This window comes from Bos grunniens, chromosome 13 (genome assembly GCF_055505025.1).
Source record: "Bos grunniens cultivar Pamir isolate PY7600 chromosome 13, Bosgru_T2T1.0, whole genome shotgun sequence".
In the NCBI taxonomy this organism is placed as follows: domain Eukaryota; kingdom Metazoa; phylum Chordata; class Mammalia; order Artiodactyla; family Bovidae; genus Bos; species Bos grunniens.
The window spans coordinates 5,625,268-5,649,939 of NC_141177.1; the positions used below are offsets into that span (position 1 = coordinate 5,625,268).

Here is a 24,672-nt window from a genome sequence, read left to right on the forward strand (position 1 = left end):
CTTGAGGCCAGCAGGGGCCAGATTGCAGGTCCTTATAATGAGGAATTTAAACTCTGTCCTAAGAGCAAAGGTGAGTCATGGGAGGATTTGTAGCAAGGGAGAGGTAAGTGTTATATTTCAGCGCTGGCGATTTGGAGACAGGAGGGTTTTCTAAACATCTCCTTTCTAGGAAAAGACCAAATATTTCACTTGGAACTCTGAAAACCCTTTATCTTCAAGGGTTTGCTAGCTGTGGTTTCCTTCCTTGCAATGTGGGCAATAAGACATTGGGAAGGTGACCATGTTGGTTATGATATTTTCAACTTCAAGTTACAGCATGCCTGACTCATGGTGGCTTAAGTAAAGAAACAAATGTTACTATCTTTTATAACAAAATGTCTGGAGGTTGGCAGCTCCAAAGCTGTTGCAGTGGCTTGGTGGTGTTCTCAGGGACCCAGGCTCTTCTCATCTTTCTGTTCTGTCATCTCCAGCAGTTGGCTTTTGTCCTCAGACTCATCGCCCACAACAGCTGCTTCCAGTGCCCTGTGTCGAGTGATTGCCGGACACTGATCAAAACAGGAAGGAAGGGGCAGGGGCCAAAGACTCTCACCTCCCCGAATTCTGTGTTATTAATGAAGTTAACCCGCAGATTTCCCCTGACCTTACATTGGCTAAGGTCATTGCCCATCCTGGACCAATCACTGTTGAACGGGGAATGGGATTACTTAAGACGGATCATGATTTATCACCTGGGGCTGGAAAACAACCTATCTTTCAAAGATCAAGGGATTTCTGTCCCTTAGCTAAGCCCCAAATCAAGATTTCTGGGGAAGGAAAGATGTGGAAATGGAATGCAAATACCTGTGGGGTAGCAAAGACAGGGCCAGATTGCAGGTCCTTATAATGAGGAATTTGAACTCAGTCCTAAGAGCAGAGGTGGATCATGGGAGGATTTGTATCTGTTCAGGTCCTCTGTGAAGCAGATGCTCAAGTGGAGTTAAGAAGGCAAGAGGTTGAGGGCCTTATTTTGTATTTTAAATTAAAGGACACCCAGAGCCTTCTCTGAGGGGCTACATTTCTTTGCATCATTGAGCCACAGAATGAGGAATCTGCTCCGGGAAGCCAGGAGGCAGTGAGATAGGAAAGGGGTAGGGCGCAACCTCTAAAAGAATGGCATAAGCTTTTCAACAACAAATATAAATAGTACGTATAATATACACATATTTTAGAAAACTTATGGATTTTTGCCTAACTAAAAAATTCATCACATTTTGATTCCACTTGTTTGACTTAGTATGAATAGAATGTTATATTTCTAATTCAAAAAATAGATATGCAATAAGCAACACAGATTTATTGTACAGCACAGGGAGCTATAGTCAATATCTTGTTATAATCTATAATGGAAAATAATCTGAAAAATAATATATGTATGTATGTATAACTGAAGCAACTTGCTATGCACCAGAAACATTGTAAGTCAACCATACTTCAATAAAATATATAAAAAATTTTTTTATAAATCAGAGTAAGAAGGCAAGAGGTTTATAGTTAAGTGGGAGGAGTATTGTACTTATGAAAGACAGAGTATGGGAGACAGCAGAATTGATCGAGGGAGCTTCCGACTCCAATGCAGATCTGACAAAGTCTTCGTCAACACCTTGGGGAGCGCCAGAGCAAAGCCTGTTGATTAGAAAAGCCCCAGGTAGGACAGAAATGGCCAGCCTGGGGACTTCCCTGGGGGTCCAGTGGTTAAGAATCCACTTTGCAATGCAGAGGACGCAGGCTCGATCCCTGGTGGGTCATTAAGATCCCACATGTCACTGGGCAACTAAACTCATGCACACCACAACTACGGAGCCCGTGTGCTGCGATGGAAGAGCCTGTATGATGCGACTAAGACCCGAGGCAGCCAAATAGATAAATATTTTTTAAAAAGAGAGAGAGAGAGATGGCTAGCCCAAGTTCCCCACTGTACTCAATCACTGCCTGGGGACTACTCAGGAAGAGACTGGCCTTGGCTTGAAGTTTAGACCGACCCCAAAGACACTGGCGCTGGAGGCTGTCCGCTCACTGCACTCTTCACAAGGGAGCAGTGTGCTCTTCCTTGAAGCTGTGTCCCTCCAGGACTGCTCCAGGGCACCTGGGACCTGGTCTGGTTGTATCATAAGAAAGTCAACTTTGAGGTGAGAAATCTATTTTTGCCCAGATCAGCATCAGCCTTGACAGACGGAATCAGAACAATTGTGAGATTAAGCTCAGCTCAGAAATTGAGTTTTTTTAGAAAAAGTATTTTTTCCCCACACATAGACTATTTTCATTATGGTAAAATTAGAAATTAAACACATATGCACAAAGTTTTTAAAAAATCAGTCATAATTCTTACACCATTGATGAGGATGAGATTAATATAGCAACACGTGACATTTACAGGGTGGTGATTATGTGCCAGGCAGTGTGATAAACAATGCATATTCCTTACCTTGTGTAATCCCAGCTATGCCACTTGAGTGCGTTACTTAGTGCCTCTGTGCCTCAGTGAGAACATCTACCTAATGGGTACGTATGACAGTGTCAACCCCAGTGGGTGGTTCTGTGGATTCAGTGACGTTAATTCATGTGAAGTGCTTGGAATACGACCTGGCTCAATAAATGCTCAATAAATATTAGCTATTCTTTTCACCACAAGTCCTCATTCTCTTAGCCACAATCCTGAAATTTTTTTTTTAAAAAAGCGATGAAAACCAACAGCTGCTTCCCAAAGTCTGGTTGGTGCCAAAACTCATCTGAAAGCAAACCCTCACGTGATCTGAGGTTATGTACAGGCTTGTTGAACCCACTTGGTGTGAATATTCAGGAATGTCCTATCAATGGGTTTGACTACTTTTCTGAAATGTAAAACTTTCCAAAATTTGAAACGCTGATTTCTGATAATGGTTTGTCGACTCGTGCTCTCAGTCCCCATGAAAACTCTGTGAGTATCAGCAGTCTCAGTTTATAGATGAGGAACCTGAGGGTCAGACCCACAGTGTGTTGCCCCGCCCACCTGCCTAGGAAGTAAGAGTGAGGATTTGAACCCAGGCCAGCTGACTCCAGAGCTTCTGTTTGGGGAAAATTTTTTTAAAATAGTAGTCTCCTTTACCGCAGGACTTTCCAGAGACTTTAACCTGCTAACGTGCTCTGTAAGCCTCCAGGTGGGGCTTCTAGAAGGCGGCATTCCCCAAACTCATAGAATGTGGATGTCAAGGTCATTTTCACATAGGGGATCTCCAGAGTGCTAACACTGCAAACCAGGGAGTTCCCTCAGAAGAGATAAGAAACCTGTGCTGGCCAGGATCTTGAAGGGGCCAAACCTCGTGCACTCAGACCAGCAGGGGAACCCTTGGCAACTCCCACTCTGTCACGAACTGACTGTGTTTGACCTTGAAAAAAAAATTCCGTGTCCTGACTTGTATGAAAGACGATGAAACCGTCTTGAGATTCCTCAGCCCACCAGAAGCATTTTGCTGGGGTGGGTGGCGGGGGGCTGGGCCATTCAGCATGTGGGATCTTAGTTCCCGGACTAGGGATCAAACCTGCGTCCCCTGCAACCTGTGTCAGGAGCGCACAATCTTAGCCTCTGGACTGCCAGAGAAGCCCTTTTTTCTTTTTCCACCAGCAGCATTTTGTAGTCTTTAGAGTTGACTCATTAGAAAAGACCCTGATGCTGGGAGGGATTGGGGGCAGGAGGAGAAGGGGACCACAGAGGATGAGATGGCTGGATGGCATCACCGACTCGATGGACATGAGTCTGGGTGAACTCCGGGAGTTGGTGATGGACAGGGAGGCCTGGCGTGCTGCAATTCATGGGGTTGCAAAGAGTTGGACACAACTGAACGACTGATCTGAACTGAACTGAACTGAAGAAGAGGCAGGCTAACGCACTTGAAGTAGATATTCAAAAAGAACTTCAAGGGGGTGCAACTGGTGCCTGGTTCCTGAAAACCCTCTGAAACATGGGGCAGGGCTGGCGGCGCTGCTCGGCGGCAGGAAGGCAGGCAGGAGACGTTCTGAACGCCCCTCAGGCTCTGCCCTGGGAGTCCCAGATCACCTTCCAGGCCTTCAGTAGCTGAATCTGTCAACATCGCTTTTTTGGCTGTCCTACCGTTTTTAGTAAGGACCGGGCTGGCCAGATCCAATTTATTTATTTCATGCCTTTAAAAGAAATGTAAAACTCAATTGTTCCCCTGGCTTTTGAAGTTTTATTTTCCAGTTTTTGAAATGCTAAAAGCTGACCCCAGAGAAACAACATTCAAGCAGAATGAAAATATCCAGAAAAAGCAAGTCTTCCTTTCATCTTCTTCCCCCTGCCTGCCTCCTGGTCCCTCCCCCACAGTCATTCACAGTCACACTTACGGATCTCCTTCCAGGTAAACTTGAGACATATATAAGTGTATATTATCGTACCTATTGAGATGCTTTGGGCCGCAAAACATGCAGCCTACAAGCATACAATTTACTTGGAAGACACATGTATGTAGAACAGTGTTTAAGCTGGTTCTTTTAAGGCTAGGATCCCCAACCTCCAGGTCCAGACCAGTACCTCCTTTCAGATCAGGCATTAGATCAGAAATAAAGTGCACAATAGATATAATGCTCTTGAATCCATTTCCCTCCTTCACCGTTCCGTGGAAAAATTGTCTTCCATGAAACTGATCCCTGGTGCCAAAAATGTTGGGAACCACTGATTTAAGGGATCAATAATATATTGCCAAGAATTTAGGTTCTTTCCCTCTTTCTGCTCTGGCCTTGACAGTGTGACCTCTGGCCCTGTACTTTTGAGTCTCGATAGCGGATGAATCAGGAGTGTGGGCAATGGGAATATTCTAGAAGCCACTCCCATGCCAGGACAGCCGGCAGTACTTTCTCTCTGCAAGGAAGAGCTTTTGAACTCTGTGATCACATCTACTGGACCCTGACTGAATATGTCCCCAGTCCAGCTTCTCTTTAACTGACCCTGCCCCCAAATGCCCATGCTTCCCCAGTGCCATCTGGTGCCAAGGCAAGGAGTATGGAGGAGGTGGAGAGAGAGCTGTCTTGATGATTACAGTTAAAAGTCCTCACTTGGGGCTTCTCTGGTGGCTCCATGGTAAAGAACGGAGTAAAGAACCCTCCTGCCACTGAAGCAGCAGATGTAAATTGCTCGTTTCGCTGCCTACCTGAATCTCAGGCATCACTCCTGCCTCACCCACTCCCTCCCTCTCCAGGACCTTAGCACATACTGTTCCCTCTGCCCGCAACGCTTTTCCCTTTCCTCTTTGCCTAATTAATGGCTATCTATCCTTCAGATCCTCCAACGTTTGACCATAACTTTCATGAGGGCAAGATCATTTTTGCCCTCCACTGTGATCCCAACACCCAGCGCACACAAATTTGATATACAATCGGCATGCATTAAATATGTTCAGAGAGTGAGTGAGTGACTAAGTGAATAAGTGAGGTAAGTGGGCAGTTAATGCTAAATCATTCAACAGATGCTCTCTGAGTGAGGAAAATAAATGCCTAAGTCGCTGTATCACTGTGGGAATTAAATACATTGTACATTTAAAGCACCCCGAGTGATGCCTGGCTGTGGTGCTAAGGTTCCTCTTAGCACTGTTTTGTGTTGTTGCCATGGTTATTATTTCCTGTAGGTGTTCTTGCAGCTTCCTGATGGGATCAGGCCCTCTTGGTCCTGCTCTGATTGGATGTTTCTCCAGGGACCCTGCAGAGCTCCACCCGGACACCTGGGTCCACTCGTCCATCCAAGCACTTTCATCCATTCCCCAGAGGCCAGGATTGGTCCCGTCCGGAGGGAACACGTTCCTGATGTCCTGCGCTGCTCCTGGGTCTTGGCTTCAGAGTACCTCATCTGGATGCAGAGTGTCATGAACACATTAAGTGGCACCTACCAGTCCATGGCGACTTTCCTCTCTGAAACAGGGGTGGGCACCCCAGAGCCATGCTTACAACTGCACAACCCTGCCCTCAAGCCAGAATTGACTGGATAAAGGTGGGTACTTGATTTGATGAGCCAATCAGATCCTCTCTCCTGTGATTTTGGGATTATGACCTAGTGATTTTTGTGGGTAGTTGCTTAAAGAAAGGGGTCGTGCACTCAGGTGCTGTGAGGCAGCCATATTTGGTCACATGCTTAGAGAAGAAGAGGGGAGGAGGGGGAGAGAAACAGAGGTGATGGAATCTGTGGGCAGGGTGGCAGAGGAGCACAAAATACGCACCAGAATTCCTGGTGGATTTTCAGATGCTAGTTCGAGAAATGTCTGAAGCCACTGCCCTTCCTATTCTCCTGTTTGATATAACATTGGTGTTCACATAAAGATAGCTGGGTGATTGAGTGGACACCTATCGTCTGAGCTTTTGAGGTCTTGTTCTCCCCTCTTTCAAAAATAGGACTTTGATTTTCCCAGGGGAACCACCTCTGTTTTACTTTCTGTCCATGGTGTTCAGCAAAGCTGATTCTGTCTTCATGTGGCTCTAAGCTGGCCCAATCACATTTTATCCCCTGAAGGTAAGTAACTGGCTCAGAAATGAACACATGACGCAGCTAGATCCAATGAGACTCCTTCTGGGGACGTTAGGAGCAGTGAGAAGACAGGTTCGCTCGACCCTGCAGTTGCTGAGAGGGCTGGAGCCACTGGTGCCACGTTGTTCCCAGGAGGACAGGCTCACCTCTGAGATGGAGGGAATGCACCTGGGGCATCATTTTAGCCTTCGATCCAGCTGTGCCTGAAGCTGGTCTTTTCAATTAAGGGAACCAAATGACTTTTCTTTTTGCGTAACCCAATTTTTTGTTGGTTTCTTCTGCCACAAATGAAATGCTCCTCCTTTTCACTTGAGCTAGTGATGATTTTGAAGGACTGATGCTGAAGCTGAAGCTCTAATACTTCGGCCACCTGATGCGAAGAGCTGACTCATTTGAAAAGACCCTGATGCTGGGAAAGATTGAAGGTGGGAGGAGAAGAGGATGACAGAGGATGAGATGCTTGGATGGCATCACTGACTCAATGGACATGAGTTTGAGTAAACTCTGGGAGTTGGTGAGGGACAGGGAGGCCTGGTGTGCTGCAGCCCATGGGGTCGCAAAGAATTGGACATGACTGAGCAACTGAACTGAACTGAACTGAACAGTGATGATTTAAAGATGTTGGGTTAGGATTAGAATTGAGTTTCTTTTCTGATGACCATGCTTCCACTCCTTTCCCAATGACTCTCCTTCTCCTCACTTTCTATTTTGAGAAACTGTCTGGGAAAAAGAGAGCTTGGAACTCCCCTTCGTCAAATGATGACAATTTTAATTGTATCTCTGAGGAGGGGATTATAATCAGCCAGAAGTGAGGAGAGGATCAATGAAGGCAGCGTTGTACAGATGGGGAAACTGAGGCTCAAACAGGTGAAGTGACTTGCCCCAAATTAGCCACATAGTGGGTAGCCAATCTGGGATTTGAACCCTGATCTATATGACTTTGCAGCCCGGCCTTTAACCACCACCTGTCCTGCTCAGCAATAAGAACACGTCCATGCTCCACCACCTGCTAACATTATATACATGGAAAGGCTCCCAGCTGATGCTCTTTGACCTGCAAATCCCAGGTCAAAGGTTTATTTTAAGAACTGAAGGTGTGCTTCACAACACGGAAAGTTAAACCTGGAGATAATGTGAATGTCTCTGAAAGGAGATTTGATCAATTATGATATCACAAATTGTGCTAGGAAAAGCTATATTTATATATATTACATGATTGTTGTTAAGATCATAGACTCTGGAATCAGACTTTCTTGAGTTCAAGTTCTGACTCTACTGTTTACTAACCATAAATAGCATATGTGCGTGCTCAATCGTGTCTGACTCTTTGCAACCCCATGGGCTGTAGCCTGCCAAGTTCCTCTGTCCATGGGATTCCCCAGCCAAGAATACTGGAGTGGGTTGCTCTTTCCTTCTCCAGGGGATCTTCCTGATCCGGGGATTGAACCCTTGTTCCCTGGGTCTTCTGCATTGGTAGGTGAATTATTTTACCACTGAGCCACCTGGGAGGCCCCTTTCTCATCATATACTCCTAAGTCAATGTACTTGACTGCTATGAGCTTCACTTTCCTCTTCTGTAAAATGGTTATAACAATGGTCCCCACCCCAGAGCAGAGGGTGCCTAGAAATATCACTGGGTGTAAGCAAATGTGGGCTCTGGAATTAGATTCTATGGGTGAAGCTTCTAGCCTTGCTGTTTAATTTCTCTTCTGTCTCCATCTGTAAAATGGGCCTAAGAATAGGATTATAGTGATCGGTGAATACATACATATAAGTACAGTGCTTTGGACAAGGCTTGGCATAGAGCAAGGACTTAATAATGTTAGCTATGGATGGGGAAGGGTCCTGGTTCCTCCTCAAGGACATACTCATACGACAATCTGGTATGTATCTCTGAGTTCTTCTACATGAACTAAAGCCCCCATCAAGATGCAGAATGATAACTTCAGGCTGAGCATAAGCCCTGGACCTCAGATTGGTTGGAACCAGAAAGCTGATGATTGAGATTCCTAGAACACCATCCTGTTACCTCACCACCAACCAATCAGAGGAAGATCACACATCCTGCAGACCACTTCTCAAATTTTGCTTATAAACATTCTTCCCCAAAAACCATAGGGGAGTTCATGTCTTTTGAGCATGGGCCACCTGTACTCCTTGCATGGCTCTTGCAACAAACCTTTCTCAGTTCCGGAAAAAAAATTTTTTTTTTTTAAATACTATTATTATTATACCTGCTAAAGTCTTACAGGGGCTTCCCAGGTGGCACTAGTGGTAAAGAACATGCTCACTAATGTAGGAGACATAAGAGATAAGGGTTCGATTGCTGGGTCAGAATCCCATGGACAGAGAGCCTGGCAGGTTACAGTCCACAGGGTTGTAGAGTCGGACACGACTGAAGCAACTTAGCCTGCGTGCGTGCACACACAGTCTTACCGTCCCCTGTACCTACTTTCTACATATTCCAAGTGTTCCCCTCAGTGTGATCATTGTTAATGTTCTGGAGCACTTATATGTGCCAGATACTGTGTTTAACTCTGTGCTGAGCCCGCTGCCTGTTTGCTTGTTTTCCTAGATGGGAGATTTATAGTTTGATTCTTCAGTGACATATTTATGGTCGAATATAAATTAAAAGCTTGCCTGCACACCAAAGCCGGGTCCTTTGGGAGGACATCACCTGTTTTTGTACACCTCTAGAGCTAAGATTTCTTTTTTTTTTTTTGAGCTAAGGTTTCTTTTTACATTTTTTAATGGTTTACAAAACTCAAAAGCTGAAAGCTCCCTGGTGGCCTAGTGGTTAGGATTCCAGGCTTTCACTGCTGTGACCCAGGGTTCAATCCCTGGTCGGGAAACTGAGATCCGACAAGCAGATCAACGTGGTCAAAAAAAGTCAAAAGCCGAACAACATTTTGTGCCACGTGAAAATGATATGAAATTCAAATTTCAGTATATAAAAATAAAGTTTTATTGGCACACAAATAGCTGTATCTATTTGTTTTCTTGCTGCCTATGGTTACCTTAGCCTCTGACGGCAGAGTTGAGCAGTTATGGCAGAGACTGTGTGGCCCTCAGATATTTACTAAGTGACTTTTATCTAAAACGTTTGTGGACCTGTCATATTAGGGTCTTATAACATTTTTATCACCTTTGTAGCAATCCCATTTGAATCTGCTCTCCTGTTTTTATTTTCTTTCCATTAAGGAGAGGACTCAGAGGTTATGCCTGGCCCGGGGTCATTCCCCAGTTCATCCTGATACTCAGGTATCCTGGCTTCTGAGTTCAGGGCCTGCCCAACGAGCTAGAGGAGACCCTGATGCTGGGAAAGATGGAAGGCGGGAGGAGAAGGGGACGACAGAGGACGAGATGCTTGGATGGCCTCACCGATTGAATGGTGAGTTTGAGCAAGTTCCAGGAGATGGTGAAGGACAGGGAAGCCGGGCGTGCTTAAGTCCATGGGGTCGCAGAGAGTCAGACATGACTGAGTGACTGAACGACCACACTGGGCTAGAACTTTGCTCCTTAGCTGTGCTGGAGACTCGCCCTGGGAATCCCCCAGCCGCTGGCCCGCCAGCTGGGCTTCAGCAGAGGCAGGGCCAGCAGCGTCTCCGGGTCTGGAGACTACAGCGTCTCCTCAGATGGCCCCGCGGGGCGCCTCGCCAGGCCCTTTCTTCCTGGCTCACACAGGCTGCTCTGTGAGGCTGAGGGCAGGCGGCCTGTCTCTAGCAGTGTTCAGTTACCCCAGTGACATTCAATTGTTCCTGGGAGAGGAGGCCCGCATTTGGCAGCTCCTGGACCTGGATTCCAGGAAACCTCTGCCTGACTCCTGTTTGTTTCCAATCAGCAAGTCGGCCTGTATGCTTTCCACCGGGTTGCGTAAGTCCGCCTGCCACTCTCGCGTCTCTCTCTTGCTATCATCTTTATGTCATCCAGCTCACTGCTGGTCGGGGAGGAAGACCTGGGACCTCTCAGGGGAGGGGGCAAGATGCGGGCGTGTCCCTGGGAGTTCACTGCTGGGGACACCCCCGCAGCCCGGATAACAGATCCGAACGGCCGCCTGGCCGAGCCCTCAAGTTTGCAGGGCTGCTTGTCTCGCGCAGGCTCTCCGCTCCGAAAAGAGACCCTGAGGCGGCAGTTCAGGCCTGCAGGTGCCGGGCCCGCGTCTGTGTGTACACTGATGCATACCCTCCACACGGTGGTTTGGCAGGAGCTTGGAAAACCGAAGTTGAACACACAGCTCACCCAGGTTCAAATTCTGGCTGTGCCACTTACTGACTGTGTGCCTCTGGGCAAGCTGCTGAGCCTCTCTGTGCCTCAGTTTCTGTATCTGTACTATGGGGATAATAACAAAACCTCCCTTTTTAGACTGGACTAAGAATTGAATCATTTAGCGCATGGGCTTAGCACAATGCCTTGTACATACTAAAGGCTCAATAAACGCGAGTGATTTTTACTATAATTACAGTAATAACTATTATTATTTCTAAATTTTTTATTGGCGTATAGTTGCTTTACAATGTTGGGCTCGTTTCTACTGTACCACAAAGTGAATCAGCCGCGTGTATACATATTCCTCTCTTCTTTGGATTTCCTTCCCATTTAGGTCACCTGTGAGCAATGAGATTCCTGTGCTATACAGAAGGTTCTCATTAGTTACCTATTTTAAATAGCTATTATTATTCATATTCACCAGACAGCAAAGGTCACATTTGTGCCCAATGAGATAGGAACGATAGCATTTATGGAAGCATTATTTTTAATAATGGTAAATGGGACGCCGTCTAAATATCTCTCAGTAGGGAATGGCTAAACAAGTTAATGGTAGACCCACACTGTGGATTTCTGAGCAGCAGTTCAAAAGAAAGGGGCAGACTTGTACAGCCTGAAGTGAAAAGACTTCCAAAATATAATCTTCAGTGACAAAAAGCAAGAAGCCGAAGGATACACAGACAGGAACACAGATGTAAAGCACAAATATGCAAAACAGTCTGTGAGTAACATAAATATGTAAATACACAGGGAAAATGTCTGGGACAGCACCGTCATCTGAGATGGTTGTCAGTAGCCACACGTAGCTATTTACATTTAAACATACGTTCATTTAAAAAGTTTAATTAAAATTAAATAAACAATTCAGTGTCTCCATGGCATCAGCCACACCCCAAGGGCTTCGTAAGTCACCTGTGGCCAGTGGCTAATATATCGGACATTGTGGACACAGGCTAGCTCATCACTGTAGAACATTCTATTGGATGGTGCTGGTCTAGATGGGTGAAAAGGCCAAGCTGATAATAGCGGCTGCCTTGTGAGGAGGAGGCAAGGGTCTCATTTATTCTTCTATTTATTTATTTTCTTTTTTGACTGCAACACACCACATGTGGGACCTCAGTTCCCTAACCAGGCATTGAACCTGCATCCGCTGTCCTGGAAGCAGGGAGTCTTAACTACTGGACTGACTGCCAGGGAACAGTGTTTACTGAGCTCTGACTCTGTACCTGCACTACGCCGGGACCACAGCTAGGCGTAAAACAGATCAAACTACTTGCCCTCTTGTTTTCCAGTGGGTGATATGTCAGGTGGAAACTGAGGCTTCGGTGAAAAACAGAGCAGGTGCCTGGATAAAGAATGTTGGCAGATGGCACGGGGTGATTGTTAAAAGACCCTTTTTGCATTTATCTGAATTTTTTTAAAATGAGGAGACTGCCTTACTGTGTAATTAAAAATTTATAAAAGGAAACCAAAGGACCTCAGCCCTGGAGAGAAGAAACCTGGGTAGCTGCCTCTGTTCCGTCCCTAACCCTTGTGCCCTGTGCCTAGTGGCTTAAGCTTTCTGCCCTCCTTTGTCTATCCTGATGCGCCTTAGATAAGACCCCACCCGCAGCCCCTCCATCCGGTAGCTGATGTTTCCGCCAGTCTCTTCATCTGTCCAGGAAACCCATGGATCACTGGAGTCCTTTGGAAGTGTTAACACGTAAAGACTCTGCAGGAAGCTGTTGCAAGAATCACAACAACCCAAGAAGGAAAAGGAGGACAGGAAGGAGGGGGCGGAGGAGGAGGACTGGGGAGGTGGGGAGACCACTTGCAGTCAGCAGAGGCTTGGACCTCCAGCAAACTTAGCCTGAGAGCTGCTTCAGCACACCCAGGTTAAATCCACACAGAGTTCTTGTTACAGTCGTGCAGACAGACACTTCATAATCAAAGCTAATATCTACTGAGATTGACCATGCTGCAGGCAAGCTTTCCATGGATTAGCTCATTTCATTCTCATGATAGCTTTAGTCAGGTCAGTGTAATTTATCAACCTCACTTTACAGATGAAAAAACCGAGGTTCCAAACAAACTAAATAACACCCACTTGTTAGGCGGAGAGGCTGGACTTTTCAACCCAGATGTGTTAACCACCATGTTTCAGCACCTGTGGCTTATAGTCAGCTAGAACATGAAACAGAAGTGAAGGCTTTTGCTTGTTGAAAGCAGTCCGTGCATGTATTCTGGGGGCATAGATCAAGCAGAGGTTAATTCTGATTGAGGGTATTAGGTCTTCTTGCTTTTGCCCTTGCCGGCCACTCCCCAGTAGCCAAAGGAATCCTCAGTCAGATGCTGACCCTCTGCACAAAGACTGCCCAGGCTCCCAGCTCACTCAGAGTAAAATGCTTTTCATGATCAGCAGGGCCTTCTGTGATGGCCCCCAGCCCACATGGCTTCTGGTAGCGGTCACTCACTTCCCTCACTCCCCTCCAGCCACATAGGCTGCCTCCTTGCTCTTCCCACTGGCAGCTGGGTCCCTTCCCTGGGCTTCTGTGGGAGCTGTAACCTCCCAGGACTTCCTGGAGGAGGTGAGCTCTGAGCTGAGCCTGGCAGGGTGTGTGGGTGTATGTTAGCTCCAGAGAGTGGGAAAAGAGGGGAGGTTTTCAGAGAAAAGGGGGTGTGGGGGGATGGAGAGAGAAAGACAGGGAGAGAGAGGCTCATGCAAGGGACATAGAGAAAACTGGTGAGGTCCATGTTCCTGAGAAAAGAAACTAAGAGGAAAGCGGTGAGGAGGACTGAGAGGCAGGGCCAGGCCACGCGGGGCTTGTCAGAGAGTATTCGGGTTCTCTCTCGAGGGTCCCTGGGAATTATGGGAGAGTTTGAGCAGTGGAAGGACACATTCGAATTGGCTTTTCCGCCGCTCACTCACTCCTTCCCGGGAGCACTTTGCAGCTCCTGAGTTGCCATCTGGTGGGGTTCCAGGTGACTCTCTGTTCCACCTCTGTCAGTAACTCTAACTATATATATAGTTTAAAATTATGTCTTTTTCCCTCCTGAGGAATGTGTTTGGGTGCATGTTAATTTTTGTTTTGTTTTAAGTGCAGTTTTAAGTTAAGAACAAAACTGGAAGGGAGGTACAGAGATCTACATAAACTCCCCCACCCCACCCCCCGCCATTTGTAGGCTTGCCCGTTGTCAACATCACTGGCCAGAAAGGTACATTACGATGAACCTGCATGGCCACTTCATAATCACCCAAAGGCTACAGTTTACCTTAGATTTGTATGTTTGCTCTTATTGCAGATCCTATGGGTTTGGAGAAATGCACAATGGCATATGCACGCGTGCTAAGTCGCTTCAGTCGTGACAGACTCTGCTCGACCCTAGGGACTGTAGCCCATCAGGCTCCTCTGTCCAGGGGATTCTCCAGGCAAGGATACTGGAGTGGGTTGCCATGTCCTCCTCCAGGAGATCTTCCTGACCCAGGGATGGAATCTGCACCTCTTGCGTCTCCTGCCTCGCAGGCAGATTCATTCCTACTGAGTCACCGGGGAAGCCCTCTTGTCTCCATAGCTCCTTTTCCATAATGTCACATAGTTGACATCATACAGTATGTGGCCCTTTCAAATTCGTTCCTTTCACTGAGTAATGTGCATTTCAGGTTTCCACTCTTTGGCTCTTATGACCATTTATGTACAGGTTTCTGCGTGGACACACAGTTTCACATATTTTCTGAGTATACCTCAGAGTGAAACTTCTGGGTCGTGTGGTAACTCTATGTTTAACGGATTGAGGAACTACCGAATTGTTTTCTAACGTGGCTGTGCCATTTCCACTCCTTCTAGGCTGTGAACGAGGGCTCGAACTGATAGCTTTTTATACTTTTTTTTCCAGTCACACAACTATATGATCATATATAGAGAAAGAGAAGAAAGCTGAGGATAGGGTGACCAGCGGGGGTCAGAGGGGAAGGCTGGTTGGTACCTGATCCTGCAGGGTCTATAGACCTCAGGGAGGTGTTGAATTTTATTGTGACTTCAAGGGGTAGCTGCTGCTGCTGCTAAGTCGCTTCAGTCGTGTCCAACTCTGCGCCACCCCATAGACGGTAGCCCACCAGGCTCCCCCGTCCCTGGGATTCTCCAGGCAAGAACACTGGAGTGGGTTGCCATTTCCTTCTCCAATGCTTGAAAGTGAAAAGTGAAAGTGAAGTCGCTCAGTCGTGTCCGACCCTCAGCGACCCCATGGTCTGCAGCCTACCAGGCTCCTCCATCCACGGGATTTTCCAGGCAGGAGTACTGGAGTGGGGTGCCATTGCCTTCTCCGTCAAGGGGGTGGCTATTGGAGGCTTTTAAGCAGGGAAAGAGCATGAACTGATTTGTATGTGTGTGTGTATGTATGTGTTACCCATTTAATAAATGGGTAATGAAAGGAAATGGCAACCCACTCCAGTATTCTTGCCTGGAGAATCCCATGGACGGAGGAGCCTGGTGGGCAACAGTCCACAGGGTCGCAGAGAGTCGGACACGACTGAGCGATTTCACTTTAATGAATGATTTTTATGGTTCTGCCCACCCCGCAACAAGCTTTACTGTTTATTTTCATGCAAATACATAGTCTTGCTTTCCTACTGTGTTTATATACAGTAGATATCACACTTATTTTTTCACATGACAATGTAGTTTAGAGATTTTTCCATATCAGTATATAGACAGCTTCATCATTTTTTTTTTAGACTCCTGCATCATATTCTGTTACTGGATGGATCACACTTTATTTTAGGGCTTCCCAGGCGGTGCTAGTGGTAAAGAACCTGCCTGCCAATGCAGGAGACATAAGAACCCTGGGTTTGGTCCCTGGGTTGGGAAGATTAGTCGAGACTGAAGCGACTTAGCAAGCATGCACACTCCTCTTAATGGGTAATGTTTTTTTTTGTTTTTATTTTGCTTTTGTGACCCACTTTTTTTTAAAATAAATATTCCATACAAATGTCATCTCACACATATGCAGGGTTATTTGTAGGATGAATTCCCAGAAATGAACTTGCAGGATCAAAATGTATATGCATTTACCATTTTGATAGATTTTGCCAAATTGCCCTTCGGAGAGGTTGAACCAGCTTATACCCCACCAACCAGGAACTACGACGCACTGTCACTCTGCGTTATCAAGCTTCTGGAACTTTGCCAATGTGATAGATGAACCATGGTGGTTCCTGTAGTTCTAATTTGCGTTACTTAGAAGGAGACAAGCTAAACAGCTTTCCAGATGTTTAACAGGCATTCAAATTCTCTTTTCTATGAACTGTTTACATCCTTTGTCCATTTTTCTTATCTGTCTCTATGAGCTCTTCTTACATGAGGGAGAGTAGTTCTTTGTGGGATGAGTTGCAAGGATTTTTTTCTGGCTTGTCAGTTGTGTTTTGACTGCATCTGGTGGGTTTTTTTCTTTTTCTCTCTCTCTCTCCTTGCCATACGTTTTTTTTTTTTTTTTAACATAGTCAAATTTATCAATCTTTAAAAAAAAAATTTTTCTTTTTTAGCCACACTGCACAGCATGCAGGACCTTAGTTTCCCCAACCAGGAATTGAAACTGAACCCCCTGCAGTGGAACCCGGAGTCTCACCACTGGGCGGCCAGGGAAGTCCTCAATCTTTTCTTTTATGGCTTCTGGACATTGAATCATAGTTAGATTGCCCTTTCTCGTATTTTTTTTTTTAGTATTTATAGTTCCATTGTTTATATGTTTTAAATTCTGCCAAATGTTCTCCTGCATGTCTCATTTGCTGTTCTCTCTAGCAAAGCTTCATTTCATTCATTTTAACCGTTGCATAGTATGTCATTATGTGACCAATAAAACCGCTTTTCCCCCTAGCTCCCCTAATAGCGAATTTAGGTTGCCTGTAATTCTTCATCATTACACTCCGTGCTACAATGAACACCTTTGTATGTATCTCCTCATGCTCCCTTGGCAGAATTTCTTTGGAGTGTGTATCTAGAAGCAGAATTTCTGTCAGTCTCTGCATGTAAAACAGTATGTGACTCTGGCTTTAGCTTGTATTTCACTGTTCTGTCCCTAGAGTGGGCATCTTTCCATGTTTACGGTCCCCTCGGATTACCTCTGTTCTCAGAAATGCTTTCCAAACACTTTAGACCTTTTTCACTGGGGTGATGGTCTTTTTTTTTTTTTTTTTTAACTTATTGATCCGTAAGAATTCTTTATAAATTCTGGATATAATTTCTTTGTTAGATTGATTGTGAGTATCTTCTCTGGCTTGTCACTTGTCTTTTCCCTTTATGGGGTCCTTTGTCATAGAAGGATACTCAATTTTGATGTGTTAATAGTACAATAGGCTAATCTTTTCCTTTATGCCTTTCATGCCTGGTTTAGGAAATCCCTTGCTCTCCAAGATCTTAAAGATATTCTTTCATATGTTCTTTTAATCATTTTAGAGTTTGAGGGGAAAAAAATTCTTTTGAAATCTAAATGATGCCCAAGGAAATGGAGGTGCTTTTCTGGTCTCTGAAACTGGGCATGGGCTCAGAAAGTGGAGGAACAGCTCTCAGCTCTGACCATCCTGCAGCCTCTCGCTCAGGGCAGTATTACATCTGCTGCCATATGGGCTGATTGATTACGGCCAGGCTCCGGGATGTTTAGACCCCAGACTCAGGTGATCTCTCACTGCCTTTGATCAAGACTCCTCATCCCCGCCTGTGACCCTGGGGCGTAGCTGCAGCCACAGCGTCTCCCTCTGGCTCCCATCACTCTGCTCAGAGCACTGCTGCTGGCTCAGAGGATGCAAGTGGGGGAGAGGCAGACACAGCTGTTTTTCCTTTCCGAGCCCGTGACAATATCTGATTGCTCCAGACACCTGCTGCAACATAATGCCCTTGGCTAATTGGCTTTCCCTGTTGCGGACATGGGTGGCCTTTCCTCCAACCCGGGGGTGATATTTGGAGCTGTGTCTGTCTCCTGGGAGTTGGGGTATTTTCGCATCTCAGCAGAGAATGAACTGAGCCCAGCTTTGGAATGTCAGTGCTCTGTTCAGGAGCTGGGCTGGCAGCGGGCAGCGGGCAGCAAGTGGGTTGGACGTGAGAGTCCTCTGACCTTCCCACGGGAACTTTCCAGCGACTTTCCCATCTAGGGTCAGGTCATTTTAGGATTTTCCTGGGCCTCTGGCACTGTTACTTTGTAAGGCCCCATTCACATCCTGTTAAGCCGAACAAAATGCCTCCCCATGGTTCAGTAGATACAATCAGAGGCAACCAGGAGAGTTCAGAGGCAGATGACTGGTGGACCTAACATTATATGTATTTTTTTAATGGTTAGTTATTTCTGGCTGTGCTGGGTGCTCGTTGCTGCGCTCAGGCCTGCTTTCCTCCAGTTGTGGTGAGCTGTGGCTCCTTTTTGTTGCCGTACGTGGACTTCTCACTGCAAGGGTTTCTCTTGTGGAGCACAGGCTTCAGGAGTTGGGGCACACAGGCTCAGTTGCCCCAGGGCTTGTGGAATCTTCCTGGACCAGGGATCGAACCCGCGTCCCTGGCATTGCTAGGCGGATTCCTGTTCACTGTAGCACCAGGGAAGTCCCTAATATTATATTTTGTAGATATTTTCATTAAATGTTAATTTCATTTTCTACTGTTTTCTTTTTATATTTTGGAGTCGGTATTGGCCTCAAACATCTTTATGCGCCCTTGAAACATTTACGGACTTTGGGCTTTGGCCTTTGGTGTTCCTTGATAAAACTGCCCATCCCCCAGCTTTCCTTCATAAGATGAGATTTGCCAAGCCCAATGCCAAGCCCTCAGAATCCCCAGACACTCACCAAGCACTTACTTGTGTATTAAATCACGAACTGCTTCCAAACCCTCCTGTGTGTAACATCAAGGGATATTTGTAGAGATTCTTTGTCTTCTCAGCAGAATCAAGGAGCATTTGCTGGACTCCCTTCACCTGTGCAAAATCTTGGAATGTGTTCTGAATCCCCTCCTACATATAAAATCAAGAGATATTTACAGACTGCTCCCTCCTTTGTGTGAAATCAAGGAATATGTACAGAACACCCTCCTATCTGTAGCATCATTAACCGCACACAGAGTCTCCTGTGTTTGGTGCCATGCAATCTTTACAGAGTGTCCCTGTTCTAGCTAGAATCTGGGAAATGAACACCTTTCTCTAAGTAGAATAATTAATTGCTTGCAGATCCTTCTCTGGGAAGACCTACAGTTTGCAAAACACCTTGGAAAATCAAGGGAGAGTCACACAGCTCTTTTCTATTTATAGAATTATGTAATATTTGTAAGTCTCTTCCCAGGTGTGAAATCCTAAAATGTTTCCAGAGCTCTTGCTGTGTATAGAATTTTAGGGTGTTTGATCAACTTTTCCTTCCTGTGTATAGAATTATGGACTGTTTTTGAGGAATATTCCTATATATACAGAATCAGGGAATGTTTGCAGAGCCCCTTTTTGTGGTTTGAATCTTGTACTGTTTGCAGAACACCTGCTTCTGTAAAATTATTGGATGTTTGCAGAGCCTCTTTGCTTATCATTATGGAAGGTCTATAGACCTTCCTCATCTGTATAAACTCAAGGAATGTTAGCTGAAACCCTGTCTCCTGTGTAGAGTCATGGAATGTTACCTAAGCACACTCTTCAGTATAGAACTTGACATATTTCCTCTCCATCCCCACTTACACCTTGGAGGGAGGGAAGAGATAAATGACCAGGTCATGGGGGTGGGGCAGGTGTCTTGCAGGTCAAATGAAGATTGTACTTTCTTCTATAAGCTAGAGAGAGCCACTGAAGTTTTTTTGATAAAAAGAGTGAAGAGTGCACTATTCCTGAGCACATTCCTCACTATTCCGAAGAGTGCAAAGATGAAAAAGAGACATTTTCTTGTCCTCAAGGAAATGTATAATCTAGCCATAACCGTCACATAACTCATACAAAACCAGCTGTGTGACCTTGGGCAAGTTCCTTAATCCTTCTAGACTTAAGTTTCTTCTTCTGTGAACGAGGGTGATAATATCTACCTCAAGATGTTATTGTAAGGATTAAGTAAGTTTCTATTTCACACAGTGCTTAGAATAGCACCTGATACAGAGTAAGTGCTACTTAAGTGCTTGTTTTATTACGTACACACATGTGCATATACACCCACATGCTCATATGTGCATATAAAACAGTGTGATTGGTGCTCTCATAGACGTGTCTGACTATTCTACATAGGAGAATTTTATGTCAGGAGGTAGTTCAGGAAATAGAAACCACTCCAGGTATTTTAGTCAAAAACAGATTTTTAAAAAATAGATATTTGTTTATTTGGCTGCACTGGGTCTTCCTTGCAGTATGTGGAATCTAGTTCCATGAGCAAGGATTGAACCTGAGGCCCCTGCATTCGGAGCACAGAGTCTTAGCCACTGGACCACCAGAGAAGTCCCAAAAAAGGATCTGATACAGGATTTTGGTGCTTGCAAAAATGCCAGGAGGGAGGGAAGAGTAGTCAGGGTGACTTAATTTCAAGGTTCCTCTACCACGCCATGCTTCAGAAGTCACCAAACTGCTGCTGCTCCTGCCATCACCACCCACCTCCTACTCCTTGCGCCCTCCAAACTGGGGACTAGATGGTAGATCCACAGCCCATACTCCTCCCATCTTCTAGGACTGGCTGGCCAGCTGTCACAGCCACAGGGAGAGGACCACTGCCTCTCTTTCACCCTTCAGATTTCATGCAAATGCATCTAGTTGACAGAGCTTAATTTACCATTGACTTCCTTGCTGCAGGAGAGTCTGGTAAATGTCATTTTAAGCTTTTGAGCCTCTTGCAATAGAAGGAGAGGGAAATCGAGGTCAAGAGCACCCATCTGAGTATCCAGACCCAGAATTCTGGGAGATTTCATGATAGGGAAACAAATTTGAGCTGGGTCTCAAAGGATGAAGAGAGATGAGAACCTAAGGTTTCCAGGAAGCGGAAACAAAGTACGTAGAGTCACAAAGGCATAAGAAAGCTTAGTGTAGTCCACAGCTATCTGTTGCTGTCACTGCTCAGCACCTATTCCACTGGAGCAACTGCACAGTTGGTCTGCCTTTGGCGAGTCACCCTTTTCCACTATCAGCCACATGGTTCATATGAAGCTCCTCTTGCTCCTTGGCTCTAGGGGTGGGCATGTGGCCAGGTCCAGCCAATCAGCACACTCCATCCCCTTAGTCCCAGCAATTGGTTCAGGGATGATCATGTGACTGAAAGCAGGCCAATTAGACTTGATCACAAATACTCTTTTTTGGGTGCAGATCCCTTAGCTGTGGGGACCACCTTCTCAGGGGCTGGTCAACAGATGAATCTGATGAAGCCAACCCAAAGGAAAGCAGAGCTAATATATGGAGAGAAATTGTGTGCTGATGATATTACACTGAGCCCTTGGATTCAGCTATGCCTGAAGCCATGTAAACTTGCCTCACGCCATTATAGTCATGTAAGGCAATACATTCCTTTTTCCTTTTAAGCCAGTTTGAGTTGAAAGTCCTACTTATACATTATGTCAAGAGAGTAGTTTACTAGTATCAGAGCCACTATACTAAAGATTTTACAGCAGCATTATTTATAGCAGCCTCCAACTCAAAACTACCCAAATTCCTGATAACAGCTGATTGGATAAGAAACTGTGGAATACTATTCAGCAATTAAAATGAATGACTTGCAACCTCACTCTTCAGTATGATTGAATCTCAAATATAATGCTGAACAAAAGAAGTCAGACATAAAAGAATATGCTCTATGATTCTACTTATACAAGTGAGAACCAGTGATGTTCTTTTTCTTAAGTGCTTGTTCAATGGCTATATTCAGGTTTAAAAATTCAGTGAGCTAAACATTTGTGATATGTGTATGTTTCTGTGTGTGTGTTATACTTCAATTAAAACAAAACAGAAAAACCTCAGCAGGTAGACAACTGAGGTGACAGGGCTGGGGGAGCGAATGGAAGGCCAGGACTAGGTGGATTCATGACTGAAATTATGTCATCAGGACTCAGTTTCTCTTTGTTACTTGCATCAGTTTCTCTCCACATGCTGTCTTGATCCCTAGGGGTCACATGTTGATAAAATGGCTGCCATTGCTCCAGCCTCACAACCTTTCATATTTATGTCTAACATGAAGGGGAAAGTTGGCTCTCCAAAAGCACAAATTTAAATGCCTAGGAACTGAGTCTCATTGGCTCTGATGGGTCTACCCAACCCTGAACCAATTATTACTACCAGAGGAATACAATATTCTGACTAACCAGGCTAGCTCACCTAACGAGTCAAAAATGGAGTTCAGAGTTCAGAGAACCCAACAGACTGAAAGCAAGAGGAGGAGGAAATTGGAGCTGTTGCAGAAGTGAATGGATGTTGCTGCTGCTAAGTCACTTCAGTCGTGTCCGACTCTGTGCGACTCCATAGACAGTAGCCCACCAGGCTTGCCCGTCCCTGGGACTCTCCAGGCAAGAACACTAGAGTGGGTTGCCATTTCCTTCTCCAATGCATGAAAGTGAAAAGTGAAAGTGAAGTCGCTCAGTCGTGTCCGACTCCTAGCGACCCCATGGACTGCAGCCTACCAGGCTCCTCCATCCATGGGATTTTCCAGGCAAGAGTACTGGAGTGGGGTGCCATTGCCTTCTCTGGAATGGATGTTAAGTAGCTAAAAAAAAAGTTTAGTAAATACTGGTACCTATACTTCTCTTCCTCCTCCTCCCCTTTCTTCTCATAGCATTTAGAAAAATGCCTGGCACCTACTTTAATAGATGTAAATCACTTCTACCACTGGACACTCAAAGCGACCCAGGCATGCCCTAGGCCAGGCCGTTCAGGGTAGAAAAAAAAGCGTCAGAATGTAGAAAGGGGGAATGAATCAGTCTTTTGATGGCAAAAAGTGCTCTATAGAATCAATGCTACTGGAGGACTTCTGCTAACTTTTTATGCCAGTTCCTCCTATCTTACTGTCTTTCTCCAGAGGGATTTCATGGCAGAGGGACAGAACCCTGGAACAATCTTATCATAGAAACTGTGGGTGAGGCAGGAAGTCATGAAATCCTTGTTCAGTGCTACGGAGAGTGTAAGTTGGCACACTCGTTTCAGAGAACACTTTGGAAATAGTTCATCAGAAGAGGTGCATTCCTACTGCTCAGCAAACTGCACTCACATAAATGTGCTCTGGAGAAGGTCTTGCCCTAGTGCACGGGGCACACGCAGAGCGGCACTGTTACAGATCCTACTGTGCAGCAAACCGCCCCGGACTTCACGGTGTACATGAGGATGACTTGACAGCTGGGGGCTAGACTGTCTGAAGGCTTGCTCTCTCCAGGATCTGGCGACTGTTGCTGCCTGGCAGCGGGGACCTCTGCCGGGGCCTTGACCATGGCACCTGGACACGGCCTCTTTACGTGGCTGGACATCCTCAGTGTGGTAGCTAAAGGCTTCCAAGGTGGGTGTTTCAACCAACACGTCAGAAGCCGTATTTCCTCCGAAGTTATGAGTGCTGTCATTCCCAATTCTTTTTCTTGGCTACAAGTGATTCACAGTCCCAGCCGGATTCAAAGGGAGGCGAATTAAAGAAAGTTCCAGAAGAACACGGGAGTGGGAAATATTGTTGGGGCCACCTTTGTGAGTGACATCCTGCCAGAGATGCTCATTGCAGCTATGTTTGTACTGGGCCACCATCCCTTATCCAAACCCCTTGGGGTCTGATGTGGTTTGCAATTTTGTAAGAATCTCAGAATTTTGAAAGGTAATATGGTATATACACTGAACATTTGCATAACATACTTTAAGAGGACTGGGTCAACCTCTAAGTAAAAATCTAAGTATTTCCTCATATAGGAACATAGGAATATTCATATTAAGTGCGATTAAGACTACAAATAGCTTTCTGTCTATTAAGGTAAGTTTTGTCACTAGTTCAAGTCAGGTTGAGTTTTACTGCCAAGTAAATTATGAAGAAACATTTAGGTTTTAGATTTTCTAGATTTTGAATTGTGGCTTAGGATCCATGGACCAGTAATAGCAAAAAAAAAAAAAAAAAAGGAAACAACAAAATAAACATCATTAAGAAATGAATAAACTCCTGCCACATGTTTCATTGCAGTTGTATCTTATAAAAACACATCCAGGGAAAGCAAATTGCACAAGAGTTTATTTGAGATCAGCTAGGATAAGCCAGGGTGCATGTGTGTATGCACAGTCACTCAGTTGTGTCCAGCTCTTTGCGATCCTAGGGACTGTAGCCCATCAGGCTCCTCTGTTCATAGGATTTTCTAGGCAAGGATACTGGAGTGGGTTGCCATTTCCTCCTCCAGGGGATTGAACCTGACCCAGGGATTGAACCTGTGTCTCCTGCGGCTCTTGTGTTAGCAGGTAGATTCTATACCACCGAGTCATAAGCCTGATTATATTCAAGTAAAACGAATAGCCCCTGGGACTTCCCTAGTGGCCGGGTGGCTAAGACTCTGAGCTCCCAATGCAGGGGACCCAGGTTCAATCACTAGTCAGAGAACTAGCAAGAGTTCTGCATGCTGTAAGAAAGGTCGACGGTCCTGCGTGCCATAACCAAGACCCAGCGCAGCCAAATGAATAAATAAATAGGTATTAAATAAACAAAAGACGCTTACTCCTTGGAAGAAAAGTTATGACCAACCTAGATAGCATATTCAAAAGCAGAGACATTACTTTGCCAACAAAGGTCCGTCTAGTCAAGGCTGTGGTTTTTCCAGTGGTCATGTATGGATGTGAGAGTTAGACTGTGAAGAAAGCTGAGTGCCGAAGAATTGATGCTTTTGAACTGTGGTGTTGGAGAAGACTCTTGAGAGTCCCTTGGACTGCAAGGAGATGCAACCAGTCCATCTGAAGGAGATCAG

General features: G+C 45.5%; 1 protein-coding gene across 2 annotated transcripts in view; it reads left to right on the plus strand.

Annotated features, from left to right (window-relative positions):
• Positions 1-9,889: 9,889 nt before the first annotated feature.
• Positions 9,890-24,672, plus strand: part of B4GALT5 (beta-1,4-galactosyltransferase 5) — a 100,099-nt gene continuing 85,316 nt past the window's right edge. The window contains exon 1 of one of the 2 annotated variants that reach the window (XM_086331430.1): positions 9,890-9,932. In XM_086331430.1, the coding sequence (XP_086187556.1) occupies positions 9,905-9,932 (28 nt within the window). In that variant the 5' untranslated portion in view covers positions 9,890-9,904. Of the gene's footprint in view, positions 9,933-10,161; positions 10,415-24,672 lie in introns of those variants that run through there. The other variant, XM_086331426.1, reaches the window with a different exon arrangement.